The 15,903-nt window shown below is 47.1% G+C and overlaps 2 protein-coding genes across 4 annotated transcripts in view; one reads left to right on the top strand and one right to left on the bottom strand.

Annotated features, from left to right (window-relative positions):
- LOC137521181 (coagulation factor XIII B chain-like) overlaps positions 1–15,903 on the bottom strand; it is a 268,933-nt gene that overhangs the window by 14,499 nt on the left and 238,531 nt on the right. The gene's annotated exons all lie outside the window — the stretch shown is intronic.
- Positions 1,064–11,215, top strand: LOC137521277 (uncharacterized; the record flags this gene model as incomplete). The annotated part of the gene is made up of 3 exons (XM_068240300.1): positions 1,064–1,871; positions 5,986–6,098; positions 10,235–11,215. Coding segments are annotated over exons 1-3 (1,902 nt in total), but the record flags the coding sequence as incomplete, so codon positions are not given.

Consider the following 15,903-nt stretch of genomic DNA (forward strand, 5'->3'; position numbering starts at 1 on the left):
GAGTAAAGTGACCCTAAAAAAGCAAGTAGGAAATGTTCCCACCAAAAAAAAAAAAAAAACACATTAGCCAGTGTTCTCTCCCACAAAATAGTGGTAGGTATTAGATTGTGAGCTCCTCTGAGAAAAGTCAGTTACATGACTATGTTCTCTGCAAAGTGCTAGAGAAGATGCCTATGCTATATAAATACATAATACTAATATTGTAGGACATTAGACTATGGTAGGATTAGAGTGTGAGCTCTGTGTACTCTGTGAAGTACTGCTGAAGATGGCGGTACAATATAGTACAGTAGTATAAGTAACCAGGTCTATAGGTGTCCCCAAAGTACAGAGGGTTGACACTTCTGTGGAATGTGGGAAGTGTACATAAATTAACAAAACCCCCTGAACAAATATAGCAGCCAAATGATTAACCTACTGTGACCCCAGATAAAGACATAGAATCTCACATCTGAATCGGAGCTGTACAACCCATATCAACAGATCCTTTCAGTCCTAGTACTACACTCTATCATCTTATTCCAGACAGAAAAAGGCCAATCAATAGGGCAGCATGTGACAATCATGCATTATGATACCACAAGTTTCAATAAACAAGACCTATGCAACTCTGAGGAAAAAAATTAGGAGTGGTATCAGTGTTCTCCACAGAATTTTTTTTTCCAGCCGGATGGGGAGAGATGAGAGAATACAAAGGGCCTAAGCCATAAATTAGGCCCTGCATGGGTCTGTGACAAGCCTAAATAGGATCAATACAGCCTGTCATGAGGTGATTTCCCTCACTATGAGGTAAAGTGAGAGCTGATTGGCTGAGCTTTGGTGCAGAGAGTGTGTGTGGTAAATGTGTGTCACACAGGTTGGTCACCCCTGATTGGTCGGCTGTCAGGCCGGTTACTTTTGCAGGTGTTACTAGGGCTTAGGGCAGAGTTCAGCGACCAATCAGGGCTGAGTTAGGTATATAAAAGTAAGGTCCGTACAGCACTAGCTGCCTGTCACCTCAGTGGCTACTAGGTGAGCTCTTGAGCTGTAGTACGAGCTGTAATACGTTGCTCACCTGGCCACGATGGAGGTAATCAGGCAGTTGGCGGCGAGAGCGGAGGAGCCGGGAGGTCTGGAGGTCCGGGAGCGGTGCCTGCAGCTGGCTGAAGCGGAGCAAGGAGGTCGGATGGAAGAGGTCGGCAGAAGAGGAGGAACAGGAGGATCCGGCCGGCAGTCGCAGAGGAAGAAGTCGGCGAAGCGCCCTTACTCGCCAGGAGAGCCCAGCGGTGCCACCCAGCGGAGTTTCCCGGCAAGGAGTCAGCAGGCCAGAAGCGGCGCATCTACCGAGAGGGCCAGCGACAGTGGCGGCGGTGATCGTTCCGCCAAGAAGAAGAAGAAAGGAGGAGGTTCGAGTGGTTCGGGTGCAGCGGCGAGACCGGTGTCGGCCATTCGGGCTGCGGGAGAAGTGTCGGGTTCCAGCACGGCCATTCGGGCTGTGAGGGAGGCGGAGGCAGAGAGCACAGCCAATCGTTCTGCAGCGGAGCCGGCTGGTGTGTGCGCGGCCAATCGGGCCGCGGGAGAAGCGGTTGGCTCGGCCCAGGCCAATCGCGCGTCAGAGGAGTCCCCAGGATTCAATTCAGCCAGTCCGGCTGTTCTGGAGGCGTTCCTGGGCGGGAGCTTTGGAGTGGCGACCAGTCGGGTCGCGGCGCTGGCGAATGGGCGGAGCGATGGCCAGAGTCCAGCAGCAGTAGCTCAGTCCGGGCTACGAGAAGATGGCACCGGCCCCGCCCACCCGGCAGCGACCTATGGAGGATCGGGAGGAGTTTCTGAGGGGCGGGGCTTCCACGTTCCAGCAGCCGGAGCCGATCGGGCCGCAGTTCGCGACCATAGCGGTGAGCCTGGCGGTGGGGGCGGGTGTATGCATGCTGGGCCGGCTGCTGAGGCGTTTCCTAGGCAACTGGGAGCGTCTCATGCGGCGCCCAGCGGTGTGTCACCGCCTCATGCCGGAACTCCTGCTAGCAGCATGACACTCCTGGGACAGCCTTCCGGATCTTCAGTGCAGCAGCCTTCAGGAGCCGGTGAGTATAATGCTATATCACCATTAATCCAAGCTCTTTACAGGCGCTGCAGAGGCAACAGAGTTCCAGTGCTGGAAGAACTGTAGTAAGTGATGCTGGTACAGTGTGGAGCGGGCATGTAGGGGGACAGAGGGATTTAAATGTTGTGAATAAAGGAAAAAATATGGAATGGGGACTACATTGATTTGTTATCCCTCCTTCCGGGATCAAAAGAATTTTTGAAAAAAGACAAAATTGACAATAAAAGTGGTGATGATCACAGAAGACCGGTTGCAAGATCCTTTAACAACTGACTTTAAGCGTTTTGTATTTATGCAAGCGTTCTTGGTGAGAGATTTCCAGATAGGTGTCCGCATATGTTTAGATACATTGACACTATATTAGTGGCTTACAAATCCTTTGGCGGATTAGCGTGGTATCATTACGACGCAGCATTCCGCCAAAGGATGGCAGTATATCCACAGGTTAAATGGGGCTCAAAAGATGTGGGCCTTTGGTTGGAATTAATGATGCCGCAACGAGTCTCTACATTTAAACAACAAGCTAGCCAGCCTTCAACCTCTAACTACAGGAAAGGTGTTTGCTACGCGTACAATGACTCTCAGTGTAAGTGGCCTGGTACATGCAAGTATAGGCATGAATGCGGATTTTGTGGAGGTGCACACCCAATAGCAAGGTGCTTCAAAAAGGCGAACTCAGTGACCGCTAGTTCAAAAGAACTTTTTCTCAAAAGCGGCCACGCCAGTGAGGCTTCAAAACATGCTGCCATGGCTGCAGCTGTATCCAAACAGGGAGAAAGCGGAACTGCTAATTGATGGTTTTAATAAGGGTTTTCCGTTACCTGCGTTTAAAGGCCCGGGTTGTATTTGGGTGAATAATTTAAAGTCTGTAGATTCACTGGAGGATGTAGTGCAGCTGAAAATAGATAAAGAATTGCAAGAAGGTAGAATATCCGGCCCCTTTGCACATCCGCCATTCCTAAATTTCAGGTTGTCACCTTTAGGGATAGTTCCCAAAAAAGAGCCTGGTACTTACAGATTGATCCATCACTTATCGTTCCCAACGGGTCAGTCGCTAAAAGATGAAATTTCCGGTGAATTAGCATCTGTGTGTTATGCAACTTTTGATGATGCTTTAGAAGTCCTTCGCCCTTTGGGCAAAGGGGCTTTTCTAGCAAAGGCCGATATCAAGTCGGCCTTTCGTTTACTCCCAATTCACCCTGACGCTTTCAAATCGCTCGGTTTTCAATTTCGTAATGCTTATTATTTCGATCGCTGCCTGCCCATGGGTTGTGCCTTGTCTTGTAATTATTTTTAAAGCTTCTCAACTTTTTTAGATTGGGTTCTCTATGCTATATCTAAAAGATTTTCATTCATACATTATTTGGATGATTTTCTTTTCATGGGCCCAAAAGATTCAGATACTTGCACCAACTTGTTACTTCTCTTTTCAGCTATATGCAAGCATTTTGGTATTCCACTAGCTGGTGAGAAAACGGTTGGTGCATGTACATGCCTGGAATTCCTTGGTATCACAATCGATACAGTTCAAATGGAATTCAGGTTGCCTGATAGCAAAATACAAAAAATTGAGCGCTTAATATCCATGTTATTGCGCAGAAAGAAAATATTGTTGAAAGGGATGCAAGCCTTGCTAGGAAATTTAGTCTTTGCAACCAGGATTATGCCCATGGGCAGGGTATTTTCGCGGCGCTTGTTTTCGGCAATGAAAGGTTTAAAATCCCGGTATGCTCATATTAGGCTGACTTCGGATTTAAAGGCTGACCTGATGGTGTGGGCTGAGTTTTTGCAGTCATATAATGGTAGATCAATATGGCAGGATGAATTTATATCAAGTACAGAACTCGAATTCTTCACAGAGGCATCCGGCAGTGTGGGCTGCGGTGCATTCTGGTCAGGAAAATGGTTTTGTTCTCAATGGCCAGCAGAATGGCAACAGCCAGAAATAACAAAGAATATAGTGCTACTTGAGTTATTTCCGGTAACAGCAGCATTGTACACAGGGCCGGATTTAGGCCTAGGCCACCTAGGCCATGGCCTAGGGCACCACAGGAGGAAGGGCACCAAAGCAGCAGGCTAAACTGGTGCAGCATTTGTAAGCTTGCAAATGCTGCAATGCAGGGAGATCAGGCGAGCACCTGACTGTGGTACTCTGCTGACAGCCACCTGTGCAATGGCCACCTTGCTCTCTGTGCATGTTTGCATTGTGGTGGGCAGCTACGGACTTGGGCATCATTGGAGATGGAGAGGAAGAGGAAGCTTCTGCACTGGAGAAGAGTGGAAAAATGAGTGACACTGATGGCTGCTGCGGTGTGAAGGCGAGTTGGCTACCTATACTGAAAGGTGGGGGGTGGGGAAAGGGGGGATTAAGGGAGTCATCTGGCTACCTACACTGGAGGGAAGGGGGTAGAGGTCATCTGGCTACATATACTAGAGGGAAGGGGGAGGAGTCATCTGGCTAACTATACTGGAGGGAAGGGGGAGGGGTCATCTGGCTACATATACTAGAGGGAAGAGAAGAGGGGTCATCTGGCTAACTATACTGGAGGAAAAGGGGAGGAATCATCTGGTTACCTATACCTGGAGGGTCATCGGGCTACCTATACTGGAGGGAAGAGGGGAGGAGTCATCTTGCTACCTATACTGAAGCGGGGCGGCTGGTGACAGTGGCCTAGGGCGGTAAAAAGTACAAATCCGGCCCTGATTGTACATTTGGGGCGAGTATTTTACAGGAAGACGTATAGTAGTTCATTCTGACAATAAGGGAGTTGTTTTTGCCATAAACTGTCTTTCTTCTAAATCCCCTATAGTAGTTAAGTTGTTGAGAATTTTGGTCCTATATTCTTTGAAATTTAATGTGTGGATTAAAGCAAAACATGTGCCAGGTTCAAAGAATGATATTGCCGATTCTTTGTCCCGATTGCAGATGAACAGATTCTGGCAGTTGGCTCCAACCGCTCAACCCTGTGGGGAAGAAATTCCGCCTTTTCTATGGAATCTGATATGGAACTAATCAGTTTAGGAATTCAACAGTCAGTTTCCATGGCGACCTGGCAGTCATACTCTGTCGCATGGAGGGAGTGGAAAATATTTGTTAACAGCATGGGTGTCACTGAGTGGAATATGTCAGAAGAAGCGGTATTGAAGTTTATTGCAGCAGATATTAGGAAAGGTTACTCTCATTCTCATATCTCCAAAAGGCTGTCAGGAATTTCATTTTCTCTTAAATTGCATAACATCCCTTCTTGCACTTCCTCTTTTTCATTGCGGCAGCTTTTGAAGGGTTATAAACGTGCCACTAATAAGCCAGACGCTAGGCAACCAATAACGCTAGATATCCTCTCTTTACTCTGGGATAAGGCTGAAGCAGCTTGTGAATCTAATTTTGAGTTATTACTTTTTAGATGTGCTTTTTCATTGCTATTTTTTGCGGCGCTACGCCTTTAGGAACTTGTATCACAAAGTTCAAGCAAGGACACAGGTTTGAGATATGAGGATGTGAGTAGATCTGATGGGAAGGTAGGTTTATGGATCAGGAAGTCAAAAACAGATCAGGCGGGTAAGGGAGTGTTGGTGGAATTGAATGCATGGCCGGGCAACAAGCTCTGTCCTTTGGTAAACTTAAATCAATTTCTGGCAGTTTGATGTCTAAGCAATGAACCCTGGGACGATCCTCTGTCAGGTCGCCCTTTAACAATTTTTCAGTTCAATGCAGTATTGAAGTTAGATACGCTGCAAGCAGGTTTAGGTCATTGCAGATTAACCGCGCATTCATTTAGAATAGGTGCAGCTACTGAAGCAGCTAGGTTAGGCTTGGATGATAGTGTTATCAAAAGACTAGGGCGTTGTAAGTCGGCAGCATTCAAGTTGTATATTCGTCCTTGACCTTTTTTAACTATATTTTACAGGAAAGAAAACTATAGTTTGGATCGTGGGGCACTCTTTCGTCTTTTGGGCATACGAGAGAGCCTGCAAGAGATCTTATACATCCAACTTGAACCTGGATCCTCGCTTCTTTGCGGTATATTGGTATGGTGTCCGGGGAATGTTGTGGTCTCAGTGGAAACTTGAGCTTTTTCGTTTGTTAGAAGTTTTCCCAGTACCTGATGTTTTGATAGTACACCTGGGAGGTAATGACATTGCTAAGAAAAAGACACTTGAACTATTCTTCAATATCAGGGATGATCTCAGCAGTTTTCAGATATTTTCTAAAGAAACAACTATAGTTTTCTCTGAGATTATCCCCCGGTTGAAGTGGTTGTTGTCGCCGGGTCTGGTTCCTTGCGAAAAGATCCGGAGACGTCTTAATCACCAATTGTCAAAGTGTTTGCCAAAGATTGGGATCCTTACATACAGGCAAATTGATTTAGAAGGGGGTGTGGTAGGGCTTTATAGGCAGGATGAAGTACACCTCAGTGAAATTGGATTGGACATCTTTAATTTAGACCTCCAGTACTGTGTTGAAATGGTCGTGGGTGGGGTGCCAGCCTAGGAGTCTGGCTGGTGGGGTCTTATTTACTGATCAACCGTATCTGTGCTGTGGTAGTCAGATACGCAACTGTTATTTCTTGTGTATCATTATAAATTGTTTGACAATAAAGCTTGATACTGACCTCAATTATTTATTCATTTTATTATTAAAGTTATAACGGACCTTAATAAAGATGGCCACGGCCAATTTTCGCCAGTCTGGAGTGTCTTGGTATTTATTTTAGGGTTAAGTTTATAGCTATGTTTAAGAGGTATTGTCTACAGTCCCATACAAAGGGCCTAAGCCATAAATTAGGCCCTGCATGGGTCTGTGACAAGCCTAAATACGATCAATACAGCCTGTCATGAGGTGATTTCATATTTCCCTCACTATGAGGTAAAGTCAGAGCTGACTGGCTGAGCTTTGGTGCAGAGAGTGTGTGTGGTTAATGTGTGTCACACAGGTTGGTCACCCCTGATTGGTCGGCTGTCAGGCAGGTTATTTTTGCAGGTGTTACTAGGTCTTAGGGCAGAGTTCAGCGACCAATCAGGGCTGAGTTAGGTATATAAAAGTAAGGTCCGTACAGCACTAGCTGCCTGTCACCTCAGTGGCTACTAGGTGAGCTCTTCCCACCCCCCCTCCCCTTTCTTTAAGACGTCGTGGTCAAAATCTTTATTGGAACGTTGGGGGTCTTATTTACTGATCAACCGTATCTGTGCTGTGGTAGTCAGATACGCAACTGTTATTTCTTGTGTATCATTATAAATTGTTTGACAATAAAGCTTGATACTGACCTCAATTATTTATTCATTTTATTATTAAAGTTATAACCTTCCTTAATAAAGATGGCCACGGCCAATTTTCGCCAGTCTGGAGTGTCTTGGTATTTATTTTAGGGTTAAGTTTATAGCTATGTTTAAGAGGTATTGTCTACAATCCCATGCAGGGCCGGTGCTTCTCTGCACAATTCTGCTTACAGCATAGGAGGAGGGGTGAGCTGATGACAGCCGGGTGCTCACCAAAACTAGCTATAAGGGCCTGGGGAGAACACTGGGTATATACTTACAACATAGCGAGTAACCCCACCCTGATCATGTAACCAAGAGACCAGACACTGAAGGAAAAGGTTGGAGAAGCAGCTAATTATGGAAACCATTCATCAGATCAGACATACTCACAAACCACAGAGCTGTACAAGAGGACTGGCAGAAATAATAAAATGAGCCTTTAAAATATTACTTAGTAATACTAACAATTAAATGTAAATGGTCATTACACCATTTGGGTGATTATATCTAGAGACCACCATGCTGGGCACTGACCCACCTACCCTCACATCACACACACATACACACACACAGGCATGCATACAGGCCTTGCTGGGCACCATAGTGCCCCACCTACCCTCTCATCACACACACAAACACACATACACACACACACACACTGGCATGCAGACAGGCCATGCTGGGCACTATAGTGCCCCACCTACGCTCTCATCACGCACTCACATGCAGACAGGCCATGCTGGGCACTATAGTGCCCCACCAACCCTCTCATCACACACACACACAGGCATGCAGACAGGCCATGCTGGGCACTATAGTGCCCCACCTACCCTCTCATCACACACACACAGGTATGCAGACAGGCCATGCTGGGCACTATAGTGCCCCACCTACCCTCTCATCACACACACACACAGGTATGCAGACAGGCCATGCTGGGCACTATAGTTCCCCACCTATGCTCTCATCACACACACACAGGTATGCAGACAGGCCATGCTGGGCACCATAGTGCCCCACCTACCCTCTCATCACACACTCACATGCAGACAGGCCATGTTGGGCACTATAGTTCCCCATCAACCCTCATCACACACACGCACATGCAGACAGGCCATGCTGGGCACTATAGTGCCCCACCTACCCTCTCATCATACACTCACATGCAGACAGGCCATGCTGGGCACTATAGTGCCCCACCAACCCTCATCACACACACGCACATGCAGACAGGCCATGCTGGGCACTATAGTGCCCCACCTACCCTCTCATCATACACTCACATGCCAGGCTACAATCAGGCCTGCTAAGCATACGCTTATCAGGCTTACTATATAAATGCAACTCTCAGTCGATTAGACCTTGGTCGATTTATGCACCGGTATTTCAAAGTACACCGGTTTCTAAGTACAAAGAGAACGACCGAATTACACCAGAATTAAGCCAGAAGAGACCAGAAGGAACAGACACAAGACTTTAGCAATCTGATTCACAGTTAGTGCAATAATGTTGTCTCTGCTCTTCATGATTAGCCTGCTTTCCCCTGCTATTGTCAAATCTGTACACTCACTGCATCCTCCTGCTGTCAACAACACGCTCTACATTTCTCCCTCTCTTTTATCCTCTCCACAGGTTGCTTCTCACGAAACTTTCTTATTCATACAACCGCGCTATACATTTCATACTCCAACTACCCATAAATCTAAATCCCACCCTATCCTCCGCTCTCTCTGCCTCCTATTACTCCTTGCTGAAGGTGACATTTCACCAAACCCCGGACCCTCTCTGCCGGCTCGCTCCTCACTCTTGCACACTAATCGCACTGCAAACAGCCAATCACATGCACACCGAAACTGCCACAACCTTATTAATATTCCTCTTCTCCCCCCTCGTCCCCCACCTATCTCTGCTGCTCTCTGGAATGCCCGCTCAGTCTGCAACAAACTTCCATTCATCCATGACCTTTTCAATTCCAACGCCTTCACCTTCTTTGGGGTCACAGAAACATGGCTGACGCCTTCTGACACGGTCTCACCTGCCGCCCTCTCTTATGGGGGATTCCACTTTAGTCACACGCCTAGAAGTGGGAATAAACATGGCGGTGGTGTGGGCATTCTTTTCTCTGATAGATGCTCCTTCAAGCCACTCACCCCCATTCCTTCTCTTTCTCTACCTTCCTTTGAAGTCCATGCAGTCCGTCTATACTCTCCCTCTAACCTCCAGATCGCAATAATCTACCGCCCTCCTGGCCCTGCTTCCTTCTTCCTAGATCACTTCTCTGCATGGCTCCTCCAGTTCCTGTCCTCCGATATCCCTACCATCATTATGGGCGACTTTAACATTCATGTTGACACCAACAATTCTGCCGCCACTAAACTTCTGTCACTTACTTCCTCCTACGGCCTGTCTCAGTGGTCCACTGCTCCAACTCACTCTAATGGTCATACACTTGACCTCATATTCACTCGTCTCTGTTCTATCACTGATTTCACTAATTCTCCTCTCCCGCTCTCTGATCATAACCTACTAAACTTCTCTCTCTCCTCCTCTCCTCCTACCACCCTGCCTCAAGCACGCTCATATACACGCAGGCACTACCGCAACATAGACATGCAATCTGTCTCTGATGCCTTGGCACCTCTCCTCAAACAACCATTCACTGACCCTGACTCAGCAGCTGCACACTATCACTGCTCAATCACGCAAGTCATGTATGAAATCGCACCCCTCACCAATGTCCGCCCGCACCGTGTCAGTCGCCAACCCTGGCTGACCAAAGCTACTAAACAGCTAAAGGGGTGCTCTAGGGTAGCTGAACGCCGTTGGAGAAAAACTAATACTAATGAGGATTTCATTACTTACAAAAAAGAGTTGAACAAGTTTAAAACCGCTCTCTCTTCTGCAAAACAATCATACTTCTCCTCCCTCATATCCTCCCACTTGCACAATCCAAAGCGCCTGTTCAGTACTTTCAACTCCCTTCTCCGTCCACCCCCTCCTTCTCCTTCTTCATGCTTATCAGCTGAAGAATTTGCAACATACTTTACAGATAAAATTGCAAAAATCCGTAGTGTGTTTTCCACGCAGACATCAAACTCCATCTCCACTCCTCTTGTTGGCTGCTCTCTTTCCAGTTTCTCTCCACTCTCCGAACATTCACTCTCTTCCCTTATCTCCAAATCCCATCTAACCACCTGTACGTTGGATCCTATCCCATCACATCTCATTCCACAGCTATCCACATCCCTCATCCCTGCCCTAACATCGCTGTTTAACCTATCCCTCTCCACCGGAATTTTTCCATCCTCACTCAAGAAGGCTGTTGTAACACCACTACTTAAAAAACCATCTCTAGACCCCACCGAACTTGCTAACTACCGCCCAGTGTCACTTCTTCCATTTGCATCTAAATTACTTGAACGCCACATTCATGCTGAACTAAGTCAGTATTTATCTGCAAATTCCTTGCTCGATCAGTTCCAATCTGGCTTCCGGCCAAACCACTCCACAGAAACAGCCCTCACCAAAGTAGCTAATGATCTCCTCACAGCTAAATCCAAAGGCTATTATTCCATACTCATCCTTCTAGATCTGTCATCAGCATTCGACACTGTCGACCACACTCTACTCCTACAGATCCTTTCATCTATAGGAATAAAGGACCTCTCTCTCTCCTGGATATCTTCCTACCTCTCTGGAAGGTCTTTCACTGTTTCTTATTCAGATCAGGCCTCCTCTTCACATCCTCTGTCTGTAGGGGTACCTCAAGGCTCTGTCCTCGGTCCCCTCCTCTTCTCCATCTACATGCACGGTCTTGGTAACTTAATCAGCTCATTTGGTTTCCAATACCACCTATATGCAGACGATACACAACTGTACCTATCGGCCCCAGACCTTAACTCCCTCCTCACAAGGGTTCCCGACTGCCTGGCCGCTATTTCCTCTTTCATGTCCTCTCGCTTCTTAAAACTTAATAGGAATAAAACTGAACTAATAGTCTTTCCACCATCCCTCTCCACCCCTTTGCCTGATATTACAATAAATGTTAACAACATGTCTATAACATCAGTTCCCAAAGCACGCTGCTTGGGGGTAATATTTGATTCTTCTCTCTCATTTACTCCTCACATTAACTCCCTAACCAGCTCCTGCCATTTCCAACTGAAAAACATAGCACGTATCCGACCTTTTCTCTCCCATGACACAACCAAAATGTTAGTACATGCTCTTATTATATCTCGATTGGACTATTGCAATATATTGCTTGGTGGACTTCCAACTAACCGACTAACACCGCTCAATTCTGTACTGAACTCTGCTGCTCGACTCATTCATCTCTCCTCTCGCTCTTCCTCTGCTGACCCTCTCTGTCAAGCTCTTCACTGGCTACCAATTAATGAGAGGATTCAGTTCAAACTCTTAAGCAGGCCATACACTGGCCCGATTTGCGCCCGTTTCGACAGCAGATTCGATCACTGGGATCGAATCTGCTGCCAATCGTTCACGCTACACGCCGAATTTCGATCCATTTCGTCCGATCCCGTCGATCGTGCCGTGCGGAAAATAACCGTCGATCGCCCGCAGGTAAAGAGCGCATCGCTAGCGGCGTTCGAGTGCCCGACGACCGACGCAATAGAGCCCGCATACATTACCTGCTCCGCCGGCGCGACTGCAGTCTCCCGGTCACCGCTGCTCCGTCTGCGCTCTGGTCTCCAGGTCCGGCATGCCTCACTTCTTCTAGCCCGGCAGGAAGTTTAAACAGTAGAGCGCCCTCTACTGTTTAAACTTCCTGCCGGGCTAGAAGAAGTGAGGCATGCCGGACCTGGAGACCAGAGCGCAGACGGAGCAGCGGTGACCGGGAGACTGCAGTCGCGCCGGCGGAGCAGGTAATGTATGCGGGCTGGGCGGGGGCAGCAGCAGCACCACCACCACAACAGATTGTGAACGGTTTCAGGCTGAAATCGGTTCACAATCTGTTTGCTGTAAAGGTAGCCATACGATCCCTCTCTGATCAGATTCGATCAGAGAGGGATCTATCTGTTGGTCGAATCTGATGGCAAATCGACCAGTGTATGGCCACCTTTAACCCTAACCTACAAAGCTCTCCACAATCTCTCTCCCCTGTACATCTCCTTACTAGTCTCCAGATACCAACCCCCAGATCTGCACACGAGCTTCTTCTATCCTCTTCTACAATTACCTCCTCACATTCACGTGTACAAGACTTCTCACGTGCCTCACCCCTCCTCTGGAATGCCCTTCCACAACACATTCGCCACTCTCCCACCTTTGAAATGTTTAAACGCTCCCTCAAAACCCACCTTTTCCGACAAGCATATTCTCTAGCTTAGGCCATGCACCCACTAAATAACCTAATTGCGCACTGCCTGTACATATACTGTATACATCCCCACCTCTTGTTTCCACCCCATTCCTTTAGATTGTAAGCTCGCAAGGGCAGGGCTCCCATCCTTTTGTGTCATGGACTGTTATTAATTTAATTGCTTGCACACTGTTAGACATTTATACATTTTAGTCATCATGTTAAATCAAATTGTAATCAGCAGTGCTGTATTTTGTATCAGTGCTCATATTTGATGTATATCATTGTCTGTATCATTTATGTATCCCTTGTTTGTTTTCTTACATTGTACAGCGCCACGGAATATGTTGGCGCTTTCTAAATAAATAATAATAATAATAAATGCAGACAGGCCATGTTGGGCACTATAGTTCCCCACCAACCCTCATCACACACACGCACATGCAGACAGGCCATGCTGGGCACTATAGTGCCCCACCTACCCTCTCATCATACACTCACATTCAGACAGGCCATGCTGGGCACTATAGTGCCCAACCTACCCTCCCTCCCCTCCCACACACGCACGCATGCATGCAGACAGGCCATGCAGGGTCCTATAGCACCCCACCTACCTCTCCCCACACAGGCATGCAGACAGGCCATACTGGGTCCTATAGTACCCCACCTACCCTCTCCCCACTCACAGACACACAGGCATGCAGACAGGCCATGCTGGGCACTATAGTGCCCAACCTACCCTATACACAGACACACACACACAGGCCAAGCTGGGTCTTGTAGTGCCCCACCAACCTCTACACACACACACACCATGCTGGGCCCTGTTGTGCCCCACCAACCTCTCCCCACACATAGATGGAGACAGGCCATGCTGGGCCTTTAGTGTCTCACCACCCTCTACCTACACAGGCAACAATTGTAATAGTATCCAGCGCTCACCAAAATATGGGGATAGTGTAAAACCCCAAATTAATGGAGGAGCCTGAAGAGTGACAAAAGGTTATCTTCAACAAAAGGACTGTCTCACTTAGTCTCAATTAAAACTTCAATATTTATTAAATTTCTGCATACAAAACCCCCCATTAACCCCCATAAAAATGAGCCTAAGGCTCAACACACACCATACAATCTTGGTTGTTCAATCTTACCACTTTCAGGTAGTATAAGAGCTTATCCAATCAATCATTCAAGGTATTTTCAATCTGTTGGCCCTTATACTACATAGATTTGGTAAATCTGTACAACCAAGATTGTATGGTGTGTGTTGAGCTTAAGAGTGTATACCAGCCTAGCATACACAGCCGGCCGTGTCACTCACGCTGCACAACCAAACAACACCACTCAATCACAGAGCTACACTCCCGGGAGTTTCCAGATTATAATGATTCTCCTTGATGTGTGAACTATGGCCTTAGATCCAGCTCCGTATCCAGTACTGCGCATAATCTATAGTAAAAAGTCCCAGTTCGATTCCAGGTACAATCTTCACGTGCATAAATGTAACAACTGCTGTGCTGTGTTGCCATGTATATTCATATGTAGATTTAGGGGCAGTGAGGGTTAGCATGCAGTAGTGTTAGTCCATGCAGCGGGGGGTCCCAGTTAGCAAATGCGACCACTTAACTTAAAGCCAGCATTGAAGGCATTAGTAACAGTTCAGGAACACTTGGAGGGCTAGCGCCCAATCCTCACAGTGTTTTCCTCTTCCCTTATATGCACAAATAAGATGCACTGCCCAGCGGGCTCTCACCACCTCCTCAGGCTGATAGGTCGGTCTCTTCGGGCCCACTCCGGCTACTGCTCGCCTCCTCCTCTCAACCCCTTACACCGCCAGCATCAGTTTACACAACTCTGGATCCATGCGCCATCAAAAGCGCAGCGTGTGACGTCACTCCGGCTCGTTCCCGTAACTAGTATCGCCCGCCCCTCGGGCTTCCTCAGACGGTCACATGGGCAGCGCCGTCATGTTACTTTTGAAAGCCATCCTCTCCTGCCTCATCTGCGTATCTCCGCCTCTACTCATTGACCATTGGTCATTCAGTTCACCACTACGTAATACAACAGCAGATAGTCATAGCGCTGTGTATTTTTCTAATCAGTTCAACATATGTTTTTCACAGTCATACTGGATATATGAAGGGGCTATTCAATGCATATTTTAGCAAAGGGAAAAGGATCTATATAAAGGTTCAACTAGACCTATCCCAATTATTCACGCACACCTACTTACATGATCTCTTTTCTACAGATACCACAAATACTCAATATCCTCACATCAATCAGCTTTCAAGGACCTACATAATACCTCATTTTTATCAGCAGATTTTCAGGGGATCCACATTATTATTATCATATGGAGGGGAGGACACTTTCACAAAGCCAAACGTCTCTCTCACAGAAAATAGCAGCCTCACCCCCCTATATCTACACCGGTAAAAAAGGGGACAGTGGCAGATCAGAATTCAATCCCCTCGGAATTACTGTAGCTAGTCTGAAGATCCAGCTTGATTCTATTTGGCATAACCGTCTGTCCAAATTCCCCCCTCTTGGTGGAATAGGCATTTTAATAATCCCCTTGAATCTCAATGAGTCAGGGTCCATTTGATGGAATAATTTGAAATGTAGACCTAGTGGGCTGGTTTCATCCCCCTCTTTAATATTTCCCACATGTTGTTGTATTCTTTGTTTTAACATGCGTGTCGTTTTTCCGATGTACTTAAGTCCACATGGACATACAATAATTTTGTTGAAGATTATCTACACAGGCAGGCATGGGGACAATGTTAATACATGTACCTGCTCAGTGTAACACAGGCCCAACTGGCCATATGGACATGAATCCCACATTGCTGGATCATGTTTACCTTCACTGTGTGCTCAAATGGCACCCAAGCCCTGTCACCAGATGACAGAAGCTCCCATCCCCAAAGACATTCACCAGTGTGCTCTCTCTTGTGGGCAGCAGCATGTGACCAGCAGCTCATCTGGACAGTGTCACTCAGGAGCTCCTTGGCTCTGGCTGGTAGCCTGCTACAGTCCATGGGTATCAGCAGCCAGCACATGGTCAGTAAGCACAGGGAAGACAGATAGCATGTGGCTGCTCAAATGATTTGGTTCATGACCCGGTTCTTTTCAATTAATTGAATCAAATGAATTGATTCATTGAAAAGAGCCGGACTTTCCATCACTAGAAGCTCACTGACTCTGAGCTGGAAGGGCTGTGTATCAGGCGAAGTAGTAC

Source organism: Hyperolius riggenbachi, chromosome 6, assembly GCF_040937935.1.
Source record: "Hyperolius riggenbachi isolate aHypRig1 chromosome 6, aHypRig1.pri, whole genome shotgun sequence".
Classification (NCBI taxonomy): domain Eukaryota; kingdom Metazoa; phylum Chordata; class Amphibia; order Anura; family Hyperoliidae; genus Hyperolius; species Hyperolius riggenbachi.